The sequence below is a fragment of the Carassius auratus genome, chromosome 13 (assembly GCF_003368295.1).
Source record: "Carassius auratus strain Wakin chromosome 13, ASM336829v1, whole genome shotgun sequence".
NCBI lineage: Eukaryota > Metazoa > Chordata > Actinopteri > Cypriniformes > Cyprinidae > Carassius > Carassius auratus.
Window position 1 is genome coordinate 19,613,894 of NC_039255.1, and position 27,695 is coordinate 19,641,588.

Below are 27,695 nucleotides of genomic sequence, written 5' to 3' on the forward strand. Positions count from 1 at the left end.
TTCAGATTCTGGTCATTGTTTATTTTTTAGGGAAGTGAAAGGTCACACACAATATATAACATCAGACAGGCGAGCTGCGTACAGAACTACCATAAGTCATTTACATGTTATCATAAGCCCCATCATCACAGCGATATATACGTCTGTAGATAGAGGAATTCAGACGTGGGAGCGTCTCTTATCCACTCTCATCTGCACATATGATCCATGCTTCATAGATACATGCATATTTGTTCTGTCTGTATATACACACTTACACATGGCAGTTCTTATAATAGTTGTACAAAATGATCTATATTAAGTTATAGCCAACATGGTCAACAGCTGTTATCATTTGGATGTATTTCAAGTACTTTACAATTAGGACGGTGTCTGGTAAATAGTCCTGGCAGAAATTTATATCAGTGTATACATAAGGGCTTGCTGTAATTCCCTTTGTCGTATCACATTCTGTAAATCATTTTTCCGTGTATATGTAGTCTTTTACAGTACCTCATTAGCTGATAAATCTAATGAGTGCTTTATTTGAATTAAAGACATTTATAGAAATGTCTTGCCACACAAGCTCCATCAACCGGTCAACTCAACACTTTCATCAACATATAAACCTCTCTCTTAGTATTATACACACACAATACCAACTTTTTCTCTGTCATTATTCAAATCCCGTTCATTGTGTATTTTTCTCCCATCTTGTTCCTCAGTCTGGAAAAACCATCTGCAAATTGCAAAAACCACCGCTTTGTCCTTTGCTTTTCAGATAAGCTGCACCATCGCAGGCCGTCTACTCATTGTCTGAGGAGAAAACAAAAGCTGAGAGTTAACATAATGTTCATTCACTGTGTGCATGATATCAGTTGTACTGAAACAACACTGTTGAGAGATAGAGCCATATTTTTTCCTAAACAGTCTTAAAATAACAACTGGCCTGGAACATAAACCCTGGACCAAGCACTGAATGCTTTGTTTTTTCATTTTCAAATTAGTTCCAGGTCTAGGCCTCTTCATCTTCCATGAAACATATTTCCATGGGAACCATATTAAATTAAATTAAATTAATGCATTTAGCAGACGCTTTTATCCAAAGCGACTTACAGTGCATTCAGGCTATACATTTTTACATATCATGTGTTCCCGGGGAATCGAACCCACAACCTTGTGCTTGCTTGATTGCTAACGCAGTGCTCTACCAGTTGAGCTACAGGAACACTATATATATATATATTTATATATATGTGTGTGTTAGTGTCAGTTTTTGACCTTCATTTCCATAGTTCTTGCACTAGGAAGTGGCAGAAGATGTATTTTTCGGCCTACCTGATTAATACTACTGTGGCCACAGATAGTCCAGTTTCTGATGGCCCAGAGCGATCATGGAGCTTCTGTTTGTCCTGGGACGTTCTGCTGACATCACATCTGGGCTGTTAGGAAGACAGACACCATTTTAGCAATCTTAGTAGCAGTGAACAAGTTTATAGTGTAATTTAGGTGTGGATTTCAAGCATGCTTTCCATATCACGCTAAATATTGGGGCACAACTTTAAAACATTTTAAACATGTATTACATAACCTTTTCCAGATAGCACTAATGAGAATGTTAATGCCCCATTAAGTTTGGCTGAAGTAATGGAAGACAGTCTGACCTGATTTTTCAAACTGCACTGCACTCGTGATGACAAGTTGATTATAATGGTATGTAAGAACAGAGACTAAGAGCAAATACTGTCTCTTAAAGTTCAGCATATTGTATGAATCACTGGTCCATATGGATATATTCCTCAGAAAATATCCGCTATCGGGAGGGGAGCATGTTCAGCATGGCTCCTATATCTCTTCTAATGAGTGAAATACATGGGGAATTCACTTACTCCCACCAGCATACCTCCGACCTGACTCTGCAGCCCTGAATTATTCATCTGAGTCTGTGCCAACCTGTGTGTGGGATCACAGCTCAATGGTACAACAGACTGAGGTTCAAGTTGTTGTTTTCATTGAGAGAGAGGACATTTTTCAAGGGACTGTCCATAAAATACTCTTCCCTATGTCACAGATGAAATATAAGTTATCAGTTCAGAAAGAATGTGGAGGTGATGTTGCAATATGCTCAGCAAACCTGAAACTAGTCTCTAACCTTTTCAACCAGTCAGAATAAACAACTGAACAGTGTCATAGTATAAACTGATTTATTAACATTGTGAAAAAGTGCAGTATAGATGTTCTAGCATCATGTATTACGTCCACAAAACCCATGATACTGAAAAAATCTGAGTTGTTCCTATAAATTTTTTTATTTCTGTTACTTAAAATTAAGTTTTAAAAAATTAAACACAAATTGGAAATGGAATGATAGTAGTAATAGTAGTAAATAGTAGTAAAATGTCTGAAAAAATTATACTAATAAATCGGCAATATTTTAATTTAATTTAAATCAATTTGATAATATTACTTAATCCATTAACTAACACTGAGCAAAACAATAGCTATGCAGCAGTAATTAACCTTTTTAGTTCATATCAGTTAATAATAATGTTCATGTTAATGTTAACTTTTGATCTTTAAAATGTATTAGAAAATGCTGAGATTAACAGGGTGGGGGGTGGATTAATAACAAATTACTAAATTAAAAAAATAAATAATAATAATAATAATAAAATATTTCTAAATATTAATAAATGCTCCTAATAGTATAGACAATATCCTAATTATACTGGGTTTAATAATCCAATACATAATCGGTGTTCTGCTTTCTGCTCATTCATACAATGTGGTGCTAGTCACTGACTACCACATGAGCCCAGTGTTGAGGTATTTAAGAGGAGACAGCGTACAGGCGAGATTTGGAAGCCCAGCAGTTTAGCATTATACAGCGTGTGGTTGTGATGAGAGTCTTATCTTGCATCACATGGACACAAAGTGAGTCATAACATCAAAAGAACAAAGCCATTAGTAGTACTTGTGTTAGTGATAATGCTTCCCAGAAGTTACTGTAAAGTGCCCCCATGGGAACAACTGTCATGGTTCATGAATTCGCCATCTCTCTCTTGTCTGTGTTTGTGTTAGTGTGTGTATGTGTGTGTGGGTGGAGCTGCTGATCACTGGGCTGTCTATCTAACATGCCCTCAGAGTCTCAGGCTGCTTCTCTTCCTCCGCATCCTCCCTATGACTGTACTATAGAACACCGCATTTAACACCCCCAGGGGTCATTTTGAATACTTGGTTATGCCCTTCGGGCTATCCAACTCCCCAGCAGTTTTCCAGGCACTCGTCAATGACGTGTTGAGAGACATGGTAGATCAGTTCATATATGCCTACTTGGATTGCATATTGATTTTTTCTTTGTTGCTCCAGGAACACATTCAATACGTCAGACAAGTGCTTCAGACTTTGCTAGAGAATGGGCTCTTTGTCAAGGCGAAGAAATGCGCTTTTCATGCACAGTCTATTCCTTTCCTAGGTTACATCGTCTCCTCTGAGGGAGTGCGTATGGATCTGACAAGATTAAGGCTGTGGTAGATTGGCCAAGTCCAGATTCCTGTAAGGCCCTACAGAGGTTTCTGGGGTTTGCCAACTTCTATTGGTATTTCATTCGCAACTTCAGCTAGTATTCTTCAACCTCAAAAGCTGGTTCGTTTCAGCTCCCATCTTAGTCGCCCCAGATCCCTCATGTCAGTTCGTGGTGGAGGTTGACTGGTCAGAGGTGGGGGTAGGTGCAGTTCTATCCCAATGTTCTACCTCAGATGACAAGATGCACCCTTGCGTGTTTTTGTCCCACCGTTTGTCACCTGCCGAACATAATTATGACATTGGTAACAGAGAGTTGTTGGCCATCAAGTTAGAGTTGGAGGAGTGGTGTCATTGGTTAGAAGGGTTGGGGGTACCTTTTATCATTTGGACCAATTATAAGAACCTGGAATATATTAGATCTGCTAAAAGACTCAACTCCAGGCAGGCTCAATGGGCACTTTTTTTTTCGGACATTTTGACTTTTCTCTCTTGTAACGCCCAAGGTCCAAAAACATCCAACCTGATTCTTTATCTCACATCTTTAATGCATCCGAATGCCCGGTTATGGTCCAAAGTCATTCAATGGGGTCATTGCTCCAACATTGCTTGTCATACAGGAGTAAGTCACACTAGTTGGTTAGTTAAGCAACGATTATGGTGGCCATTAATGGCTCGCGACATGTGCAGTTTTGATTTGGCTTGCTCAGTTTGTGACATTGGTAAGACATGTAACCGACCTCCTGATGAGTTACTTCTTCTGATGTCTGTCCCTTCAAGACCCTGGTCTCACATTGCGATGGATTTTGTCACCGCCCTCCCACCCTCTAATGGCATGACGGTTGTTTTAACCATAGTGGACCAGTTCTCGAAGGCAGCACATTTTATTCCCTTGCCCAAAGTCCCCAACGCTCACACCTTCGTCCAGAGGTGTCACTGCACATGGACCAGAGCCCATGAGACTCTGCTCTAGGTGGGGCCGCGCACTAAGGCTAAGGCTGATCGCCACCGGTCAAAGCCTCCCGTACATGTCGGGGGTCAAAGGGTGTGGCTTTCTATGAAGAATACTCAGCTCCGCTCCGTGTCTAATAAGTTAGCTCCCAAATTCATTGGCCAGTTTACTGTCACCAAGTTTATTAGTGCAGTGACAGTCCGCCTCAAACTTCCTCCGGCGCACAGGAAAATTCACCCCACCTTTCATGTCTCCAAATTGAAACCTGTTTTTTGTTCTTGCCTTAATCCGCTGGTCCCAGTTCCCCCACCGCCGTGACTCATAAACGGGGAACCTACATATTCGGTTAATTGTATTCTTGACTCGAGACGGAGGATTCCAGTACCTGGTGGACTGGGAAGGTTACAGTCCGTTGGTGTGTGTATGTGTGTGGGTGGAGCCGCTGTTTAGCACCTCAATCATGATTGATCAGCATGCCAGTTGCAGAGGATCAGCGCTGACTATTTAGTCTCTGTGTTTTCTTCTTGTCTTTTGTCAGATCGTTGTTTGGATGTTCCTGTCTGTTCCCACCTGATCAATTACTGTTGCTGCCTGTTCGTTTTTCATGCACGTCCGCCTTCACGTCTTCAGTATGTCTCGGATTATAACTGCCGTCAACATCCAGATCTTTGTCGTCTTCACTCACCTCACGGGATCTTCACGTCTGGACTGGGCTATACTACAGTGTCCCTGTGTCACTAAGTGATTGCTTTCCTGGACATTGTTTCATTTATCATCATCATCCTCTCTGTTCCTGAATTTACTAATAAACTCTCTCTTCTAGGGGAGTGTGCTGAAGCTTCAAAACATTTAGAAACTAATCGTCTGTCAATTTGACTTAAAAATAATAAATAAATATTCTACTTATTTATAAAATAAACTTCAGTGAGCCTTCAGGGGAGGATCAAATCTGACTATTGTTTTGAGTGCTAATGAGCTGAAACTCCTAAAGGATTATGATGGAGTACCGGTAGAGCTGTGGACATGATCTCTTCAGGGAGCCTGAAGACAGTCCCAGCCGGCTCTGGTTCCTCAGTTTGGTCTTCTTCACCAGATCCTTCACTTTTCCCCATGTATAGTTCTCAGTCAACTGCAAAACACAAAGTTACACTGCTGTAACTTTATTGGTAAAAGGCAGTAATAATAAAAGATGGTTAAATTACTTGGATAATTGGTTTCCTTTATTTTTATTAACCTCATTCGCATGTTGCTTTGCATAAAAGCAAAATGAGTAAGTATAAATGTTAAAGTAAGTTTCCTTAAAGTGAAGTAATTGAACGGAATCTTATATTTTTATGTAATTTAACAGTAAGTTACTGTTAGATAATAAGATACGGATACTGTTATAATAACAAGTCATCTTGTATTTTAAAGCCATAAATTGACATTCACACAATTCCTAGTATGACACTTTACATTTCTTGCCTTTTCATTTAACATACTTTGTACTTTGGTCTATTAACATTATGTCAGTAAATGAAATATATCTTTTATGCACTGTAAATTAAAGTTCAATTTGTAAAATTTTAATTATTTTATATTTCTACAGTTAAGTTCTGTCAACCACAGCTGCTGTTTTTACCATTCATTGTATGTGTATGATAGGTAGATACACCTGAAAGCCATTCATAAAACCAGAGGACACAGATCAATGCATTTGTATTACTTTTTTTATATTATTTATACAAAGTTTTTTATTATGGAGATTCATTGTCCAGTGGAATGTTTTGTCAGCTGAATAAACTTAATCGTTATTAATAACAATGTAACTAACAGTTTCAACAGGCTCTACTTCCATGCCAGGCAGCTTGATTTTTATTTTCATTTGACTAAACTACCCCAATCTAGAATAATATAATGAGTAAACAGATGCATGAGAGAGGCTTGACCAAACACTGGCTATAATTTGATTTCCCCTGAGAGTTGAAGGATGAGTGTTTGTCCAGTTGAGTTGATAATTGCCTGACTCACCCGTCTGTGTGGAGCAGAGAGGACCTCAGCGCTGTCACTCAGGTACTTTGCCTCTCCCTCTGTGTAGCTCCTTCGATTTAGACCCCTCCTCCTCCAAACAGGAAGAGCCGGTTGGCAGCCCACGTCACCATCTGTCCAAGATACAAAGTTACTAACTACTATAATAACTGTTATTAAATATTATGAATGCTTGATCTATGACTCTATGACTAAACTAAACTCTATCCCTGAAATATCTTTCTTCTTTCTATATGGAATTCCAGAAATTCCACCTATCGCTGACATATTAATTTTCCATTTTCCCAGAGACTAATGTTTGGCAGCCCACCCATCTGATGGAACATGAGATGGAATAAAAGCAACAAAGACAGCGTATCTATCTATCTATCTATCTATCTATCTATCTATCTATCTATCTATCTATCTATCTATCTATCTATCTATCTATCTATCTATCTATCTATCTATCTATCTATCTATCTATCTATCTATCTGTCTGTCTATCTGTCTGTCTGTCTGTCTGTCTGTCTATCTGTCCGTCCGTCTGTTTGTCTCTGTCTGTCTGTATGTCTCTCTGTCTTTCTCTCTGAATGTCTGTCTGTCTGTGGGTCTGTCTGTCTGTCTCTGTCTCTCTCTCTGTCTGTCTGTGGGTCTGAATGCCTGTCTGTCTGTCTGTCTGTCTGTCTCTCTTTCTGTCTGTCTGTCTGTTTGTCTCTTTCTGTCTCTCTGTCTGTCTGTCTGTCTGTCTGAATGTCGGTCTGTATGTCTGTCTGTCTGTCTGTATAGTCTTATACAATTTTCAAACTTGAAAAACTTTCAGGCATGGCTTTTTCAAACCAACATTCAAAGTTTGAATGTTTCTTGATGTTACTTGAATTCATTTTCTAGTTTAATTATGTGCTTATGTAATTCATTATCAGAAGTTAAGCACAGATAAGCCTGCTCCATGTCTTACAAACATTAGGCTTTTTCAATAGTATTTCTAGCCAGTGTAAACACAGATTAATCTAAGCCCTCAGTGTATGACTGCAGGTGTGTTTGTACACTGACCTCCCATGGCTGCACTGAGGGGGATGCGTGTGACCTCAGGGATTGTGCTGAGGTCAGACAGTGTGCTGTTTGATGCCATCAGGCTGTAGTGGTCACTGCAAAAGGGTCTCTTGAGCTCTTGGAAGGCCAGGTTGGCTGCTCCACAGCTACAGTGCTGCATAAAAAAATCCTAAAAAAGAGAGCTGGGATTGAGAGTTTGTCTCGTGAAACTGAGACAAATTGATTTATTCAATTTATTAGTGATCTCTTTTATGAAGGCATGCACAGATAGGCCCATGAATTGGTAAAGTTTTATGTTTGGTATAGAAAAAAAAGTTTGGTAATTTGGGAAAGAAGAATACTTAAAATAGTTCACTTTATGAAATCTAAATTCAATTTGTTGATATTTCACACCGATGGGTCATGCATGATCGCACATAGTTGGCCCATAGAATAGACAACTGGTTCAGATTTATGTGAGTGAAAAATGACTAAAGCCATCAAATGCATGCATTCAGTGACAAAACTATTTGAATAATGTTAATATCACACTATATATATTGGGATGCCTTGCTACTTCATAAATGTTCATCGAAAATAGGGTCAATTTCTAATTCCATGTTATCTGATCCTTTCTTTATCTAACATGAATCTAGCTGTTATATAAAGTATAACTGTATAGACACATCAGTCATACTTTATTTAAACATTAAAATAAGAAAACAAAATGGATTGAAATGGCTTCATCACAAAGTCCACGCACAGAGCTAAAATATTAATCCACATAGGAGTGCAGATAATTTGGTTTTAAATTGATATGATGTTCTTATTGAGAAGCAAGTCTTTATTTGCACTTTATTTATTCCTATCGTTGTCTAGGAGAAACAATAATAATAATAAAAAAATGACATCTCACTTGTGATTATGCATTCCTATGAGGAACATTAGCAGTCATGAGACAAAATCAAAATGACCCTGAATTGCTCTTCCAGTGGGAAATGTCTTTATCTGGGTCCCTATTTTAAGCATTTTCCTCGTGTATGATACATCATCACTTGGACCACCTGAACAGCTGAAATCTCTCATTTCCACCAATTATTCTTGTTGTTGTTACACATTTGCCTCCTGACCAAACGTAGAGTGTAGTGGATATGACTTATATTTTGAATACCGTGTATAAAATTTTTTTAAGATCCTTTGATTTTTAAGAAAAAACTAACAAACAAACACAAGATCCATTTCTCAGCCTCTGAATTAACATGGCAGTGTTTCTTGTCAGCCAGAGTGATAAGATGCTTCCCTAATCTCTGTTTATCCAAGATTATCCTCTTAGTTCCATCACATAAGTATTTGGATGGTAAATGCTGTCTGACAGATGAGGTGATTGATGAGGTTTGAAGATAAAAGCATTTGCCTTAAACGTCCCATAAACCTAAACACCAGCTGCTTCAACCTGCTGTACTGTGATGGAGTATATCAGTTCTTCAGATCCGTCATGGCTGATAACTGAGGAGATCCAGGTGTAGAACTAACAAGAGAGACAGAGGACACTACAATGGAGGTAATTGCATATTGTCTGAGTTCTGGATGCTTTTTATGAGTACAGATGAAAGCATGCTGTGAGGTTTTTGGGGACGAGTAGGTAAAACAGCCAGGGAGGAGACTAGTGAGACAGCTTGGTCCATTATAGTGGAGACTGGGGCACGTTTCAGGAGTTCCCCTGCCTTTTGATGTGTGTAACAGCATGTTGCTGCCTGTTGCTTTTTATCCAAAGACACACACAGCCCATACAATCTAAGACCCAGGGAGTTCAAGGGTGGTCTGCAGATTATTCCTGTGTGGCACAATTTTCCTGTTTTTGGAATTATAAAGAGTAAAGGATTTAACATTCCGGATTCACTGATCTTTTTTTGTGTTTTTTGTTTTTTGTCTCCTTAATGAAATGAGTGAGCAAGTCTGTTGATTGATTCAAAGAGAAAATTCAGTTTAAGACTTTATCAACCTGAAGAGATTTTATTAACCCGAACTCAGAAAACATAGCTATTTTCAAAGTAAAAGCACATATGATTTTCATGAAATCTTTGTATGAAGCTCCCAAAGAGATCTGGTTCATAACCATCATTAATTCATGAATCACCGTACACTATATTTACTGTGTGTGATCAGTGGAAATAACACAATATAAAGTTGTCTTGTCTATTTATTGTCTTTACTGTCATGATTGCATAGTACTATAGAACTGAATGTTGGAAGAATCATTCACTTCCAGTATTTAAAATGAATGGTATCAACTAAGCTGAGCTAAGGCAAACTTGTAAACATGTTTGAGTTCAGTAAAAAACCTTTTTAAAATGTCCTCCTTTCATTTGCCTCTCTTTCTCTTTTGCTTTCTTTGATGACTTTGAAGTGCAGGCCCCCACTGAGCTCACTCACTGTGACCCTGGAAGACTTTTCCAGCCCCACGGCCAGAACTGACAGACCCAGTTTAGAGATGACTCTCTGAAAAACCATGAACAAAACTGCTCTTATTCAATAGCACAGCGTCCAGAGGTCAGGACCATTTTGGATTCCCAAAGAATCTTTCAGTGAGCAGTTTTTAAAAGAACCATACTGATTTTTTATGATAATACTTAACTTTAACTAACTAACTAAATAAATGTTACAAATACATTTGGATGCATTTTCAGTGGATTCCACTACTCTAACCTGTATACACTTTCAACAAAGTCAAGTTCCCTTCCTGGTCTTAACATTTTGGAGTTACGTTACTCATTTTGGAGAGGTACAAATCCACCGGGAAAATAAAGACAGACATGTTAGAAAAACACCCATGACTTCACAAAACATTGTAAAACGTGTTGATATTTTGCCTGTGATTTGGGCTGATAACATTCAAGCCAGATGCTTGAATTCCTGCTAACAGAATTCCTTCTCATTTTGGCATTTTGCAGTAAATATATGCTAAATTACATAATCCTTTCTGTTTAAAATTTTTATGATTTTTTTTAAACACAAATTATTTCATGCCTGAGTGAGTTCTCTAGATGATCCAAAAAAAAGAAGAAAAAAAAAAGACTTTTGTCCTGAATAATGTCAACATGGGACATAAAAACAAATGAAATCCATGTGAGGGGACTTCACACGCTTTGAAATTATTACCCGATCTGTGTACGGGTCGAAAAGGTCTGGACCCAGCAGCTCTATTTGTTAAATACGCTTTTATCCATCTTGACCAAAAACCCCTTTAACTCCATTCGAACCAGCTGGATTTACACTAACACAGTATGAACCAATAATCCCTTGCCCTAGGCATCAATATGGAGTTTAACCCACAACAAATCATAACTCCAAGATGTCATCTTTCAGACCCTGACCTACAGCAGTGCCTTTAATCAACCTCAGATTAGGATATGTTTCAAAAACCTCATCTATAGATTTTTGTCCTGGACCAAGTATATGAATCAGGGAAGCCAGAGCTGTCCATACCTGCTCCTGGAGGGCCAATGTTCTGTAGAGTTTAGGTACAACATGCCCAAACACACTTGACTGAAAATGTTCTAGTACTCCCAAAGACCTTGATCAGATGGTTCAGGAATGTGTTTGAATAAGACTGGAGCTATATTCTGGGATATATATATAGAATTGGACATTGATACCTCTTTAGTCTTGATCACACGGCCTTCCTTCTGCAGGCCACAGATCTGTTTCTGTAGTCGAAGGTTGTGTTCCTGCAGCTGGCCAATCTTCTCTATGAGTTGGCAGATGTGCTCTAGGTAGCCCAGTCCTGAGCCCAGAGGGTTGGACTGATTGGCTTGGTTCACCTGGTGGTCAAGACAAAACAGAGACAAAATAATTTAAGTTTTCATAATACAACCAAAAATGTGGGCTGTAAACATTTACGCTGGACACTAGGACTGTGCCCTTAGGGAAAGCACCCCCCCCCTCTCAGAACAATAGGTTGGCTCTAAATAAAGGGATTACTGCAGATGTTTGTGTACACCATAGGGGGTTAAGCAACTTTTGTGGAACAAGCCAACAAGAACAGTTTGACTGCGTCCTATTGTTTGAAAGCCAATGGCTCATTTGACAGGCTAATAAGCACAAAGCAAAGGTTCCAACAGTAACTGATAAAGATCATTCCAAGAGCATGATTGCATTTGTTCAGGTGGACTAGAGGTTCTCATGATGGAAACACCATGATCACCACCCATTATTTAACACTACAAGTATTTTAAGTATCACTGTGGAATTCTTAATGGGATTTATTACAGCTCTGGAAACACATTAGATGTCTAAATACAGTTTGAGAAACTACTATGCTGCCTTTCATTAAAAAATCTGACACATTCCAGGAGACCAGGCTGACTTTTCATCTTTAATATATATTTTAACCAATTCTGACATCATTATGTAATACAATTGTTTTATGAAACTAAACCCCAAAATTGCGATTTAGTCTTGTATGTTTGGACCCCACTTTTTTTCATCTGAAGATAAGTAGTTTGAAGGTATGAATAACCGGTGGGAAATGTGTAAGGTGCTATTGTTTATTTGTTGAAGCATCCTTGCATCTTTGGTTGTAAAGCTACAGATCCTCGCGTTTTTTTTTTTTTTTTTTTTTGTTTGTTTTTTTTTTAATCCAAAGGAAATTTTGAACAAATGTTTTTACAATCATCAACATTCCAAAAAGTGTCCCAACAAAAGCAGGATGTGATTTCAGGTCTCAAGCTTTTTCCGTCCAAAAGCTTTTCCATGCCACTTGCGTCCAATCTAGTCCCAAAGCCCAGCATTAATGGAAACGCAGGGGCTTAACAATAGAGGACACAACAGAGAGATGAAATACTAGGAACTGACATCACTCACAGAGTGTGAGATCCTCGGCAGGTCCCGATTCTGAACATTTGGCCGTAAACTTTTCTCATGCTTCTCTAATAACCTTCATTTAACATCTATTATTGCTTTAAATGGGTCATATAATATGTTTCTTTATTATTGGATTTTTTCCTGATGTCAAACATAACTTGCACAAAAAATTATATAAGGGCTTTGTTAAATATAAACTCAGCCACTACAGAGTCTAACATATGCCGACTGAGGAAAGTTATGGTACATTATAAGAAAGAAAAAATCTTTAGAAAAATGGAAAAGGCACTGGATTAGACCAAAATGGCGTTTACTTTCTTTACTCCTGTGAATGCAAATGTTAAAAAGCTACTGTGTATGCTGTGGATGCTTGTCTGGCAAGAAACCCACTTGAGCCTCTTTCAGACTTAGACTTGTTTAGATCATGTGAATGAACTGCAGTCATTCTTTTATTTGTAGTATTGGAAGCCAGACAGGTGGCACAAAACCTGGTGTTCTCTCATACAGCGACAACTAGCACTGATGTTTGATGTGGAGTGGTGAGAGGAAAGTAACTTTGCCAGGCCTTTATGAATGCAGAAACATGAAAGATCTTAACTGTTTCCCTTGCCTAAGATCCCCAGTGACCTGGAAGAAGGGAAGACACAAAGGTTTGGGAAAGCCCCACTCCCTTCCTCCCCCTCCTTCTCTTCTCAGTGTGAATGAATCTGCGTTTCTCACGTACGCTTCTGCACAAACACAGAAACAAAGCGGAGAGTGTTGCCCCATATGGGAAAAAACATGGAGATCATTTTCTATAAAGCTGTTAATACTTAAGCATGACATTGTGGCTATTGATGGTGTATTGATGATGTGGGTGGATTGTAGCTCTCTTTGCTGCGAGGATGTGGTTTTTTAACTGCACACTGAAGATCAAAACAAACTGAGGAAAACAGCTGTGCATATGCCTCTGGGTTGGATTGCAAGAATAATATTTTTCTAATCACATAAACTCTCTGTTACGAAATATGAGGGAAGATATTATAAACCCATTCAGGCGTGTCTGAGAAAATAATCCTTTATTATTTGAAATATTTCACTGGGTCTGTTAAAGCAATACTAAGCGTGACTTCAGTGGAGAGGAATGAGGAACCATATGTGGGGTGTATTCAAAGATATTGGAAAAAATGTTGACTGGAATATTAAAAAAGGTGGGTTCAACATACATTTTTAATGCATTTTCAGTAGATTTATGGATTTATGTACACATTTATGTGCTTAAAATTGTATTCATAATTCAGCTGAAAACTTAATGAGATTTTTTGTTTTGGTGACACAAATTATTCATTGAATCAGAATTACATTCATTGAATTACATTTTAAATCAACATTTTAAATAATTGCTGATTCTTTCAAATGAACAATTGTGAAATTTGTCCTAATGCTTTTTTTGTTATTCTAAAGGTTCGTTTACAGCCTATTCTCACCCCACAGTGTGACTTCAGGTGATGCTGGGAGAGGTACATAGAGCTTGTGTCCTTCTTGAGGTTAGCACTATATTTTCATTTATTGTACTGGTGGTTACAAGCCTAAAACAAAGCTGAGAACTAGTATTGTTGGCTGATGTGATGACTTAAAAAACAAGCTTTGTGTATTTACTCAAAGACGCCCTGCTAGACCAAGAAGATGTGTTGATATTCTGTGTTTTTCTGTGTATCTGAAAACCATTGAAAATCCTTCAAGTATCATGACCTGTTACATCAGATTTCAGGGTGTCAGCCAAATGTTTGAGGCTGAATGTGGCATACACAGCGCAGGTCTCCGTGCCTCATCTATCACTAGATTAAAGCCTCATACTCGCACTGTGGAAATGTTCGCATTATGACTGTTTATATGTTACAGCTCAGTAATTCAACTCAGCTGTAGCCATCCTGGGGGTGGCTGAGGGGGGCAATAAGGGCAACAGCAATTATGCCACCTTCATTCCTCCATGACACCATAAAACCAAAAACTAAAAAATGCTTTTAATGTCCCATTGACCCAAGTGCAGAGAGATTTGCATATACAGGCTAGTTGGTAAGCAGCCAAATCAATTGATCAACACTCTTTAGGTTTTTTATAATTCCAAAATCCATCTTTAAATATTGTGAATGAGCCTTTATAGGGTACATTTCTACTGTCTGTCTATTCTCTTGTCCATACCTGACTCCTCAGGCCCACACATAATCTGAGCTCACAGGATTTCGCTGAACTAGAAGTTGTAAATTACAGTACGAAAGTACATTTAAAAATGTACTTAAATGGGTTAAAAAAGTACTCTTAATTTCAAGTAACTGCATTTAACATGAATTAAAACTGTAATGCATTTTCATGCACTTTCAACTAACATGCAATTTAGTGTCTGAAAACATTTCATTCAATATGCAGTGAGGGTGAATAAATGATGACCGAATTTAGATTTTTGCGCAAACTATGCCTTTAAAAAGCATAGTACTCTTAGCTTCATTTAACACATCTACCATGTCTGAATCCATTCTGTGGATTTCCCTCCACAAATCAGTTCAGAAACAATGAAAAAAAAGAGTAATCAGTCAGGCTATTGTGACTGACATACACCTGCTGTACATTTAAACCTTCACTGTAGCTCAGTGTCTTCCCTCATAAATTGGGAACAAACCAGATTAAAAATGAGAGGGAGAAAGGGCCTTTGAAGTCGCCATGTTTGAAGTGAATGGGAAAAAAGCCCATAGTCCCTTTTCAATATCCTCTTCCTCAGGCCACAGAGGTCCATTTAACAGGCAAGGGAATTAGCTTATTAGCTGTGGTGACAGGTGATGATGAGGGCCGAGTTTACCGCCCTGGCTACCTGTCATCGCAGCTTCCATAAAGTCCACCATTCGTCAAAAAAAAATGTCCAGTCACTGGCCACCAAAAGACCTAGAAGCTATCAAAGAGGCATTATTTGGGTAAATATGTGAGTAATTTGAGCTATTTGACACCTGTTTGATGCTTCCAGGGAGGCTTGGACGAGTATGGCGGACTGAGGGACACAGTCCAGATGAGAAGCATTGGCTGTTCCAGCTGTAATCGCAGCTGCCATCTGCATGCTCTCTCAAGACAGATGAACAGGTGCTTTGTGATGTGGCGGCCGTGTTAAAAGTGGAGAGATCTGTAGCACACCCCCCACTACATCCTCCTAGCTCTCAGTACTGTACTCCAACATCTCAATGAGCTTTTGTGGCTCTCAGTTGGTGGGTTGTGACACAAAAATTAAAGATTGCTTATTATTAAGTGGCAGAAAGCAATAGACAAAGAAAAAAACTGTTAATGGCGTTTATTTGCAAGAATGTCATGATAACTACTTGTTGGTGTCATGCCCCGTCATTAAAAAGCATGTTCTGAACATAAACCAGTAGATTTTAAAATACTGAATATTTATTTATACTTCTTATTGATATTTAGTTAAATTAAAAAGGACTTGAATTTTAGCTTAAAGCAAAAGTTTTTAACCATTTTATAATGGATTTTATAATGGACATTCCTTAACAAGTGCTCAATGCATTTTGCCCTGCAGCCCCGCACTTTCGCCACAGAAGAATCCAAGGTAGCGTTCACGCTCACGTTCACCCTTTTGAGTCGAGAGAACACGGTCGGTTCTGTCGACGATCACGAGCCCATGCAGGTGGGTCGAGCTCGGCTGTCCCGGAGGGAGAGGGAACGGCGGAGGTCCCAAGGACTATGTTTATACTGTGGAGGCTCTGATCATAACAACTACTCTTGCCCTGTAAAAGAGTCAGCCCGATAGTAAACCTGAGGCTACTATCGGGTGGGATCTCCGCCGAGAAATCCTCACCCACATCATCGACCCTCCTTCCGGTGAAACTGCAGTGGAAGAATCACCATCATGAATGCCAAGCTCTTCTGGACTCCGGAGCCGAAGGTAATTTCATTGATTCTTCATTTGCACATCACCTGAACATTCCTGTCCTTCCTGTGTCTCTCCCCATCCATGTCACCGCACTCAACGGCCAGGAACTGCCTCATGTCACCCACCATACTGAACCCATCACACTTATCACATCCAGCAACCATCAAGAAACCATATCCTTTTTTCTCATGGACTCCCCTGTTGCTCCCATTGTTTTAGGTCACCCCTGGTGGTTCAAACATAATCCACGAGTGGAATGGGGTTCTAACACTATCACATTGTGGAGTGAAAGTTGTCATGAGTCTTGTCTGGTTTCTGCCTGACCTGTTGTTCCTGTTTCTGTTTTTCAGAAGGAGACCATGGCGTTGCCAAACGTGCCCGTTGAGTATCTGGACCTGAAGGAAGTGTTCAGTAAGTCCAGGGCTGCTTCTCTTCCTCCGCATCGTCCCTACAACTGTGCCATAGATTTAGTGTCAGGTAAATCTCCGCCTAAAGGCAAGTTATACTCTCTTTCTATTCCTGAGAGGGAGGCCATGGAGAAATATATTTCTGATTCCTTAGCCTCTGGGTTCATCCGTCCTTCCTCATCTCCAGCGGAGGCGGGGCTCTTTTTTGTGGGTAAGAAGGATGGTTCTCTGCAACCTTGTATTGATTACAGAGAGCTGAACAACATTACTATTAAGAATACTTATCCATTAACACTCATGTCTTCAGCTTTCGAGAGGTTGCAGGGAGCATCTGCATTCACAAAATTGGATTTAGGTAACGCTTATCATTTGGTCCGCATCAGGAAGGGGGATGAATGGAAAACTTTTAATACCCCTAGAGGGCACTTTGAATATTTGGTTATGCTGTTCGGGCTCTCCAACTCGCCCGGGGTTTTTCAAGCACTCGTGAATGACGTGTTGAGAGATATGGTAGATCTGTATATATATATTTACCTGGATGACATACTGATTTTTTCTTCATGTCTCCATGTTCAACACGTCAGACTAGTGCTCCAGAGGTTATTAGAGAATGGGCTTTTTGTCAAAAGTTTTTAACCATTTTATAATGGATTTGTGTCACGGTTGGTAAACCGTGATCTCAGGTTGTTTACACTTTGTGGTGAATTCTTTGTGTTCTGCGTCTGCACTGATTAGTTGTGGGCGTCTCCGTTAATTGTATCAGCAACAGCTGCCACTCATTACTCATCTCCTATATAATGGCTTGTCTCACGTCTTGTGTTTGTGAGATCGTTGTTTCATGTCGTTGTGTTTACCCCCGTCTGGCTTCTGTGTAGTTTGCGTTTGGATGTCTGTGTTTCCCCAGAACCTCATCCACTCTCCGCACGATCACTCAGCCACGGACACTTACCTTCGGCTCTGTTCTCCGCAGTTCCTATGCCACTCTCTCCTGCTGCCTCACGCCGTCAACACCCGGACTCCTCACCTGCACTCCATTAGTGTCTGGACTTCTCACCGCCTTAATCATCCCTCTGGAGTGTTCCCGTAACATCGTCTTTGTGTGTCTTTGTACAATATATCATCATCTCATTAAACCTTGTTAACTCGCTATTGTTTCCAGACTGTCCTTTCACCAGCCGTCACAATTTGTTTCTTAAAAACATCCAGCTTTCCACTTCAGATGATGTTAACTGATGGACTGTTATCATAATCATGTGGATTGCTTGTGTAATATTGTTATTGTAACAGACAGGCCAGGCTCCAACTACAACCAATCACAGCGCACTCTCTCACCTGAGTACTAATCACCCTCACCTGCTTCTCATCCACCGGTCAATCATCATCCCCGATAAAAACCGAACTCACGTACCCAGTCACCGTCCGGTCTCGTTTGCAACAAGGTCTAACCTGCATGCTTACTCTAAGGACTAACCTATCTCTCTGCTTACCTCTCTCCAGCGATCTCCAGTGTCTCCATTGTGTGTATGTCCACTACCTCCTGCATCTTGTGTTCTCCACCTATGGATCCATCCATCTCCACTACCTCTAGCAACATTACCTCACTGTGCACTATCTGCCCCTCTGCTTGTGCCATAATAAATCATGTTCTCCTGTTATTCCATCCTCCTGTCCCTGATTACCGTAACAGTAGACCGGACCAAGACCGATCGGCACAAGCATGAGCCTTACGGACCCATTCCAAGACCTCATTGACGCCCTGCGTTGCACCCTCACTAATTTTCCGGCATCCCCTTCACCTGCGAGCACTTCCGGTGACAACACCACCACTTCCTCACCTGTCGTGCATGCCAGTCCCATGGCCAAGCTGGTGCCCTTCTCTGGTTCAGCATAGGATTGCAGCAGATTCCTGCTCCAATGCTCGCTGGTCCTGGAGAGGCAACCGCACTTATACTCCATCGAGCAATCGAAAGTGGCCTTCCTGATATCTCAACTCCAAGTTAAAGCACTTCAGTAGGCCGATTCCATTTGGACCCAAAATAACCCTGTTAACCAGTCTTATTCTAGCTTCATCTACCATTTCTGAGAAGTTTTTGGCAGACCCACATGGGATTCTTCTATTGGTGAGATGCTTTATAATTTAAAACAAGGAAAAATGACTGTCAATGAATATGCTCTTAAGTTCAGGACTCCTGCGGCCACTAGCGGATGGAATGAGTAAGCCTTTCTGACCACCTACCATCAGGGATTGTAACCTCGAGTGCAGTTGCAACTCGCTGCAAATGAGGACACCATCAGGCTCGAACACTTCATTCAACTCTCCATCCGCTTTGCCATTTTTATGCAGTCGTGCCTTGAAGAGCACCAGGGCCAGTCATACTCCGCGCATCACCACAGCGGCGATGGCTCTTCAGCAGCGCGTCCCTCCTTCTCCCGGGCTTCGGCACCATTGTAATGATAAACTTCCTATTCATCGGGAAGAAGTAGGTGGGAACCGGCGCACAATCAAAATGAAACTTTAATAATCCCAAATAAACACAAAACAGCACACCTGCCCCTCACGGACGACTGGTGCGCATAAATAAAAATCAAAACACAACTAAAAGCCCAGGCCTGGTCCCCTAAATAAAAAGCAAACACATAAAATAAGGCCCAGGCCTGGTCCTTTCTCGTCCTTCACTGTCGTCGCTCCAGTTTTATATCCTTCCATCTCCTACGTGGGACTTGAGGCCAGCGGTGGGGCGCAGGTGTCTCTGATTTCCCAATCATCCCGCCGGCCTCACTCCTTGTTCCCACGTCCCTCGGCCCCGCCCCACTCGCCACAGTGAGCTATGTATTTTAATTTAGGGACAGAACCCTTAAAAAATCTGCAGAAATGCAGAAAGAAGCAGTTTCTTTAGAAAAAAAAGAAATATATTCGGAAGCACTACTAACAGGAATGGTTTCATCCTGTTTTCCTTTTAGTCATAGTATGCATATTTCAGTGATGAGTTGATGACGTCAAGTTGCGGAAAGACCGTCATTATGGCTAATGAGTAAGGATGTGTGTGTGCTTCTAAACTGTAAACAAAAACTACTAATTTCACCATGTTGACAATAAGTGTTTTACTCTGACACTGTTCACTAAGGCATCTATCAAATGCTCAGTTTCATCGTCTGTGTGAGAAATAAAAAACAATTTAAATGGCTAATTATATGGCTGTTGTTTATATAAAAGCAGAAAGAACACCATGATGTGAAGTAAATAACAATAAAACTGTAAACTGTTGATTACCTCACTTAGCCTGCAGCACTCTTCCATGTATTCATCCAGACTGTTACTGGTTGTACTTTTCCTCAAAGGCTGTTGCTGAAAATCAGGTCCTGTTTTGCCATTGCAAGCTTCTGTAGAACACTGGTTACTTGACATTGTGTCCTCAGACATTGCAGTGTCTGTTATTTCCTCCCGTGCTGCCATGATTTCAATGGCATCCTTACAGTTCTTCATGGTGTTCCTCAGGCTTCTGTCCTCGGACCTCTCTGAATCTACTGTGATGTCTATTAAATCATTATCAACATTCTCATCCTCTGTTCTGTCTCCCAAGATTGTAAGTGTGTCTTGATTAAGACACTTACAAGATGTTTGTTCAGTTTCCAAGAAGACTGAATTGTCTTCAAGAGGATTGTCAGCAGGTACAGGAGAGTTCAGGCTGTCAGAGTCACATGAAGACTCTCTACTGTGGACCACAAAGCTGTGTTCTGAACCAGTTGGGGTGGATGGAGAAGTTGCTCCACTAGTCATCTCTACCCCAGAGTCATTAGATTCAAATTTGTACAATCTTGGAAGCTCAGAATCAGCAAAAATAGAAGATAGATAGTCATTTTTTGATTCAGAGACAGTTGTCTCAGGAGCAGCACTGTGGATGGAGATTACTTCATCAGCCTGGAGAGGTTCAGTGTTATCCTGCTCAGACATTGAAATGGAGATGGTTGAAATGGAATCCTCAACATTGAGAAGTTTCTCAGGGAAGTTGTTGAGGACCTTCATTTTTGTCAGTACAACCTCGTTGTCTAAAACAATATCCCTTTTACCTGCAAAACAAACAAAGAAAGTGTTTTGAATAATTTTATACTTTAACAATATTAAAATCATGTAATCATTCAATAACGTTAGTTTGAACTGTGCATTTTCTGTGCAACTATACCACCAGATGGAGTTGCAATAATAATCTTTATTTTTCAAAATATTTTCCCAAACACTCCACTTGTCTGCCACTGGTGGAACAGTTCACTCAAATGACTGGACACAGGATGCTCAAACAAACAGCAACATTTTTATATCACCACAAGAGCAACAACATTTACACTTCTCAGGCAAATCAACCAACTTCTGGACTTATATGTGTCTCTAAACATTAAACTGGGATGTAAAAATCACAACAACAACAAAAATTGCAGACCGCAGCACTGGTATGAGAAAAATCATCAGTTGTGTAGTAAAACAGAAAAGCAGAATTTCCATTGCATACTTCAGCTCTCATTATTAAAATTATTTAAAAGCATTTATATGCAGACATATTTCCCTGTGCAGAAAGAAGAGTATCTCACTATAAAGGCATTCTTTAGCATCAGCAGTCCACAAAGAGTTATATAGTCCTGTCTTGCTCTGAACTTTGATCTGTGCATTATCTTCATGCTATCATGAGGCCCAGCTCATGGAAATCTGAGACATTTCAGGTGTCATTTATGTCATATCTTCATCTCACTTTCTCCATAGTAAGAGTTGGTACTTGTTCTTTCAAATACAAAATAAATTGGTCAAATATTTCTGGACACAATCAGGTCAAATAAAAACAATAGTTTACACTGTTTTCTTTTTGCTTATGATTAACAGTGGTAAACAATGGTAAACATGATTGTCAGGAAGAGGTGTGACAACAAGCTTGCAGTTGGGTGGAAATGAAAGGTTAGTAGGATGATTCACAGGATATTCATTCTGAATATATTTTTACAGGATATGCTTCACTAATTTACATTCTGTGAGGAAATTGAAATATTTTTAAATAGCTTTTATTCTTCCCAGACTTATCACAATGATACAATAAGAGAATAGAAATTATACTAAGATATCATTTCATGAAGCTTTAAAAAGATAACAATAATAATGACTTTAGCCATTCCCAGGTCTTTCATAGGTTGAAAGGTTGCTTTTTTGTGTGTGCAACTTTTATCAATAATAAGCATACCCATGTGTTTTGTTAGGGAAGATTTTCCACCCCAGATTAGATAGTGACTGTGAAAACATTGATAGCATTTCAATTATTTGAGCTCTGCTGCTGCTCCAGGTTTGTTTTCACATTCAGAACAGTGCCTGTTTTTGCAGTCCTTTCTAACAGACCATGTGGGTACACAACACCTGGACTACAGTACAATCCTTTTAAATAACCATTTCAACTAGACTTCATTGTTCTTTACCTCCTGTACCAATAAGCAGTAAAATGTTATGTAATCCAATTATTTTGTGCTAACCAGGTGCAATTCAACAAATTTCCACGAACAATAATGCAAGCAAAGCCAAAAAAAAAACATATCTGAAGACACATAGCCTATCTGTAACATATCTGTAGTGCTCATGATGCCATATAAATTTGAACCGTGAGAGAATAACAACTATGGACAACATGTGCTCTCTGATATTCATCTGTGTTGGCCAGTTCATCAGTATTTCAATGTTACTTTCTTATCAACTCTACATGTATAATGTCAACTATAAATATCTTCTTAAAAATCTTAGACATTTTCCAGTGACTACATACAAGCAGCCCCAACATGAAATTAAAGTATACAATAACTGGAGTTCTCTATGTGAGACCCCAAATCATAACATTGCTAATTTATTTCTACAGGTCAATTAGACGGACCCATTGGGTCAGCCTTTCATACAGCAGTGCTCTCCAGCTGGGACTACAGAACTGCTGATGGTTGGACATTTTTGATGCCACTCAGTAGGAGCAAGTAGTCCACATCAAAATCCCCCTGGGTTTTCAATTAACATCGCTTAGACGTGGCCGCTTGTAAAGGGAGATCAAAAAGCCCTTGCTAGGCCTTGGCAGCAAGGAATTTAAGTAATGCAAAGGTCCTTTATGCTGCAGTGTTTAATGCATTCAAAATAAAAACAGGTCAATGACAATCAATCTGGAGTCTTCAAATATCTACTGGGAATTATTTCAGGAGGAAAAGACAGGTACAACACTACAATATATATATATATTTATATATATATATATATATATATATATATATATATATATATGTGTGTGTGTGTGTGTGTGTGTGTGTGTATGTATATATATATCTGCACATCTGCAAACACAATCATTTTGTGTGCAACTTTCAATCTTGTCAGTCTTGTGCGGAAGCCTTTTTAGGACTCATAAAGGGGGGGGGTCATGCCTTGGTAAATCACAACAATTATGACATAAAAAGTCATAATATGATATTAATATGAATTACAAGATTGACAAAAGGAAATAAATTATGAGATGAAAAGTCATAATAGCATTAAACAGGCGTTTTTAAGTGTCATAATAGTTTTATCTAATCAATTTGCCAATGCCGACTATATCATAGTTAATGACTCATAATTATTATGTCATAATTTTGTCTTTTCATGTTATAATTTTGTATTATCACATAATTCTTTCTTTTTAGCTCATAATTGTCACAGTGTGTCATAATTTTGTCTTTTTATTTCAGAAATTTGCCTTTTTATCTCATCATATAGGCTAATACAGTGTGTAGTAACTGGTTTTATCTCATAATTATGACTTAGTGTGTCATAATTTAGCGTTTTATCTTAACAGTGTTAAATCTTATCTTAACAGTGTTAATCTTGACTTTTTATTTTATAATTTTGTCTTTTTATCTCATAATTAGGACAGTATTTCATATTTGACTTTTTATCTCATATTTGACTTGAGCTGACTTATTATCTTATCTCATAATTATTGCTTAATATCTCATAGGTTTGACTTTTTAATGCCAAAATATATTATTTTTATCTCATAATATTAAATTAAATGGCATAGTATGTAATCATTTTTATAATAATTTTGACTAAAAGCATAATTTATATATATTTATGTGTCTGTGTGTGTGTGTGTTTGTGGAAATTGGTTTGGTTTTTTTTTTCTCTCTTTCTTTTAAAGCAGCACTGTTAGGCATGTCCCACCTCCAGTGGTGTTTTTCTTCAAGGCCTGCAGAGAATGTTTTTCACTGTGTACAACATGACAAGTACCTCACATTTTTGAGCTGATATAATACTCTGTTCACGTTCAAGAATCCTGGCTTCATCTGCTCCAGTGTATTTTACAGCTCTGCATAGATATGGTAGGTAAAAACACATGTCCCAGGTGGATATTATAGTGCAGTGATGTTTCCAAGCCAATACTAATAAATATTTAATTTGGAGATTTCTGGGAGACTTAACTACTAAAAACACATTTTGTCAATTTTCTGTCCTGAAAGGGAAAGGAAAGTCTGCTTCAATAATCAAATGTTGCTGTTATTCATTTGAGATGAGGAATGTGAGAATCACATTCACAGGGATGAAATGTGAAGAATTCACAAGCCTAGACAAAAACATGTTTACTCCATCTTGTCTCAACCACTCATGTTTACCACATATCCTATCAACCCTGCTGTTTTTGTGAGTTTTGCTTCACCGGCACAAAATTTGAGTTGTACTTGATCAGGATGATCAGGATCATTAATATGCTGATATCGATTTTTAAAAAACGATTTTTATAGATGGTTTGTTTTTAGCTCATCAGCTTTTTCTTCATAATCACGTTATTCTGACATCCCAACATTATGTGTGTAAACTAAAACTCAAACCCAAGCTATACACAGACACCTTTTTTATTATTCTATAAAAATCATGGGTGTTTATTGTCATTCATGTTACATTTACTGTAATGTCTTTCCTGCCAGCTGAATGACTGATAAATGGTCTTGGACAGGTTATAATTTTGTCTACTTTGAGGGTACTAATATGTAGATGACTTCAAAGCTAATGGACTAAAACCCTCAGAATTGTGTTCTGGTTTTGGTAGGTGAGCTCTGAGTAGGAAACTGCCCATTAGTGAACAAAAATTAGTTCTTTAGGCTTTCTGTTGAATGGAAGAGCAGCAGGTTTTCAAAAGAATTTAGGCTGCAATTTAGTTAAGGGATGCAGTGGGACCAGTATAGGTGCTTAGGGACGCTCTTGTCTGCAGACACGTCCATTGTGCTCGTGGGTGGAGAGGTCAGAGGCAGGCCAGGGCAGGTCTTCTATTTTTACAGCCAGGAGAATGTCTGAACTCTGTTAGCACTTGGGCGGACAGACTGAATGACCCAGAGAGCATCTGAACCAATAATCTCTTTTCTATGCTATATATGGACTGGTTTAACATAGAATTAAAGTTGTGGCCTTACAAGAATAATACAAGCATCTGTGTGGATGTGTATTAAATGGAATAATACTGTACATTACAACAAATCTTTTTTTTTTTTTTTTTTTTTGCTAGCATTAGTACTATTTTTTTTTCAGGGCTCCCATATATTGAATAATAAAATATATTGTATTGAATAATAAAACATAATAAATAAAACAGCACACAACAAATTGTCCTGAAATTTTATGTTAAGGATCATTTGTTCGATCGATATATATATATATATATATATATATATATATATATATATATATATATATATATATATATATATATATATATATATATATATATATATATATATATATATATATATATATATATATATATATATATGTCAGTGTTATTTTAATATAACTGGTCTACAGAATATATAGATATAATAATTATAAATTAAATTATTTTTTTTAAATATCTTTTCTGTTTTATCTTTCATTTTAGTTATTGATTTGTATTAAATTGTGTTGTTTTGTGGGTTTTTTTGTAATTTTTTTATTTTGTTTTTATTTTGTATTTATTAGAGTTTCAAATTAAACTAAACAGAAATGAGAGTTATGAAAGGTTTCAGTGAATATTTATTTTATTTCAAGCAATTAACTTTTTTTGTTGTTGTTTTTGTTTGTTTGTTTGTTTGTTTGTAGTTAACTATGATAACACATAGTAACACCCTAGTGACCATCCAAAAATCCCTAGCATCATGGGGGCATTTTTTATGGGCAAACCCATATTCAAACTAAATATTTCCCAATGAGAAATTAAATGAAAGTTAAATCCTTTGAGTTTTGTTCTGTTTTCTCTCCAGAATTGCTCTTTGCTTCTTCCTAATCTAAAGCCAGCAGACCTTTAGTGCCTCACACCTCTCTGTCTCTCTCATCACAATGCTTTCTGTGCTCCAGCAAGGCAATGGTTTTGACCCTAAGGAGCCTTTCCAAAAGCACAATATCAATGTGTGCTGAACGGGCCAGTCTTTCATTATCTAACACCATTAGGATAAGGCAAGAATGTGCGGGAGCACTAACATCAGTCAAGCCTTCAGGCAAACTCACCCCACTCTTCTCCCTCCATCTGCACTGAAAAAATAAAGTTGTAGATTTCTGAGGAAATTGTGGATTTTTGGGGAGTAAGATTTTCACTTGTGACCACAATAAAGGCACACGTTCTGCTAAATTGAAATCCCTCTTCTTGTCCCATCAGGTCAGTTTCACATCCGTATTACCAGACTAAGTCATGTGTGTCAGTGAGTTCACACACTGGCTGGTCTTCTACGCATGAAGAACTTGACTACAGCTGTGCCAGGTTGCAGTTATGAGTCATATAATCTGACTCAAATAGATGAGAAGAGCCCGCACATGAAACTGTCACCACTAAAACATTCCCATCTGAGATCCCTCTGTTTCTCACGACGCTCTTGCTTGAGGTTGAAACACCTGTGCGATATTCCCCTCCCATTGTCTTCTATCACTCTAACACACATAATAATCATCTAAACTGTCATTTATAATGAATAACTCCCGCTTATTGACCTAATTCAGTCCTTATGAAAGATAAACCATCACATGAGAAATCCTGTCCATTGCTATCTGCTTTATAAGATTTCTGTTACAACCAAACACAGTAACACGTTATATTAGGGTGCATTTTTTTATTGGCTAGTTGCTTATTAGCATGGATATTACTATCATACTGGCTGTTGGGAGGCTCATAAATTCTCTCATTGAGTTAAAGTTTGATATGAATTTCTATCTTATTAAACCCAAATCTGCCCCCCTTGCACATGTTTTTCTAGTTAACACCAAAGCCACAATAACAACTGTAGTTAAAAACAAAATTCGGTGTATGTGTAATAAAGATTATGGCTGATGTTTGTGGGTTTTTTCTATCCGAGCACAGCTTTGAAATGACATCAGCTCAGCTACAGGAGCTGTGGAGCTCATCTGATGATAGTTAAACGACTGTTTTTGAAGATATCCCCGACCATGTTTAACCGAGCAGATGATGCCTCAGAGTTCAAATGACAGGTTTCTAAATATCCTCCAACACCTCAGCCAGACAAATTACTACCTGTGCTGCACATCCAGGTGTAGAGCCGACTGGGTGAAGCAATATGACTCCATGCATCCAAAGCAGAAGAATGACTCACGCCACTAACCTTTTCTCCACGGGGCAAGGATGGTGAAAGACTTGTGCCAGCTGAACACCATGCTTGGTTTCCTCTTCTTAAGACTCATCCTGGACGTCCAAAACTTCAGTAGTTTTTCAGTGTAAAGTGGAAGAATCCCCTCCTTGAAGGCTTATTCAAGCACAACTCATACCTCACCGCTGACTGATCTTCCCTCTCCTGAATCGAGTGCTCAAATAGTTCAGATGCTCCAGAAGGGTGTGCTGCTTGGGGTATATCCAGTTTTAAACATATTGTCAGAATAGTTGGAGACAGGAGTGTATGTGAGAGACGGAGGCTGGTTGTGAAGGAGTGTGTGCGGAGGAGATCGAGCAGACTGCCTACAGCAGGACCATCAGCAGCTGGAGGAGGGGTGGAGGATCGCCAGATGGAGGGA

The 27,695-nt window shown here is 38.8% G+C and overlaps 1 protein-coding gene across 1 annotated transcript; it reads right to left on the bottom strand.

Moving 5' to 3' along the window:
- LOC113112982 (uncharacterized) lies at positions 1-27,695 on the bottom strand. The gene is made up of 8 exons (XM_026279045.1): positions 27,290-27,695; positions 19,941-20,737; positions 11,149-11,313; positions 7,514-7,682; positions 6,464-6,594; positions 5,461-5,582; positions 1,318-1,421; positions 1-795 (listed from the first exon to the last, which is right to left on the bottom strand). Exons 1-7 carry the CDS (start codon positions 27,366-27,368, stop codon positions 1,328-1,330), a joined length of 1,557 nt encoding a protein of 518 aa, XP_026134830.1. The 5' UTR covers positions 27,369-27,695; the 3' UTR covers positions 1-795; positions 1,318-1,327.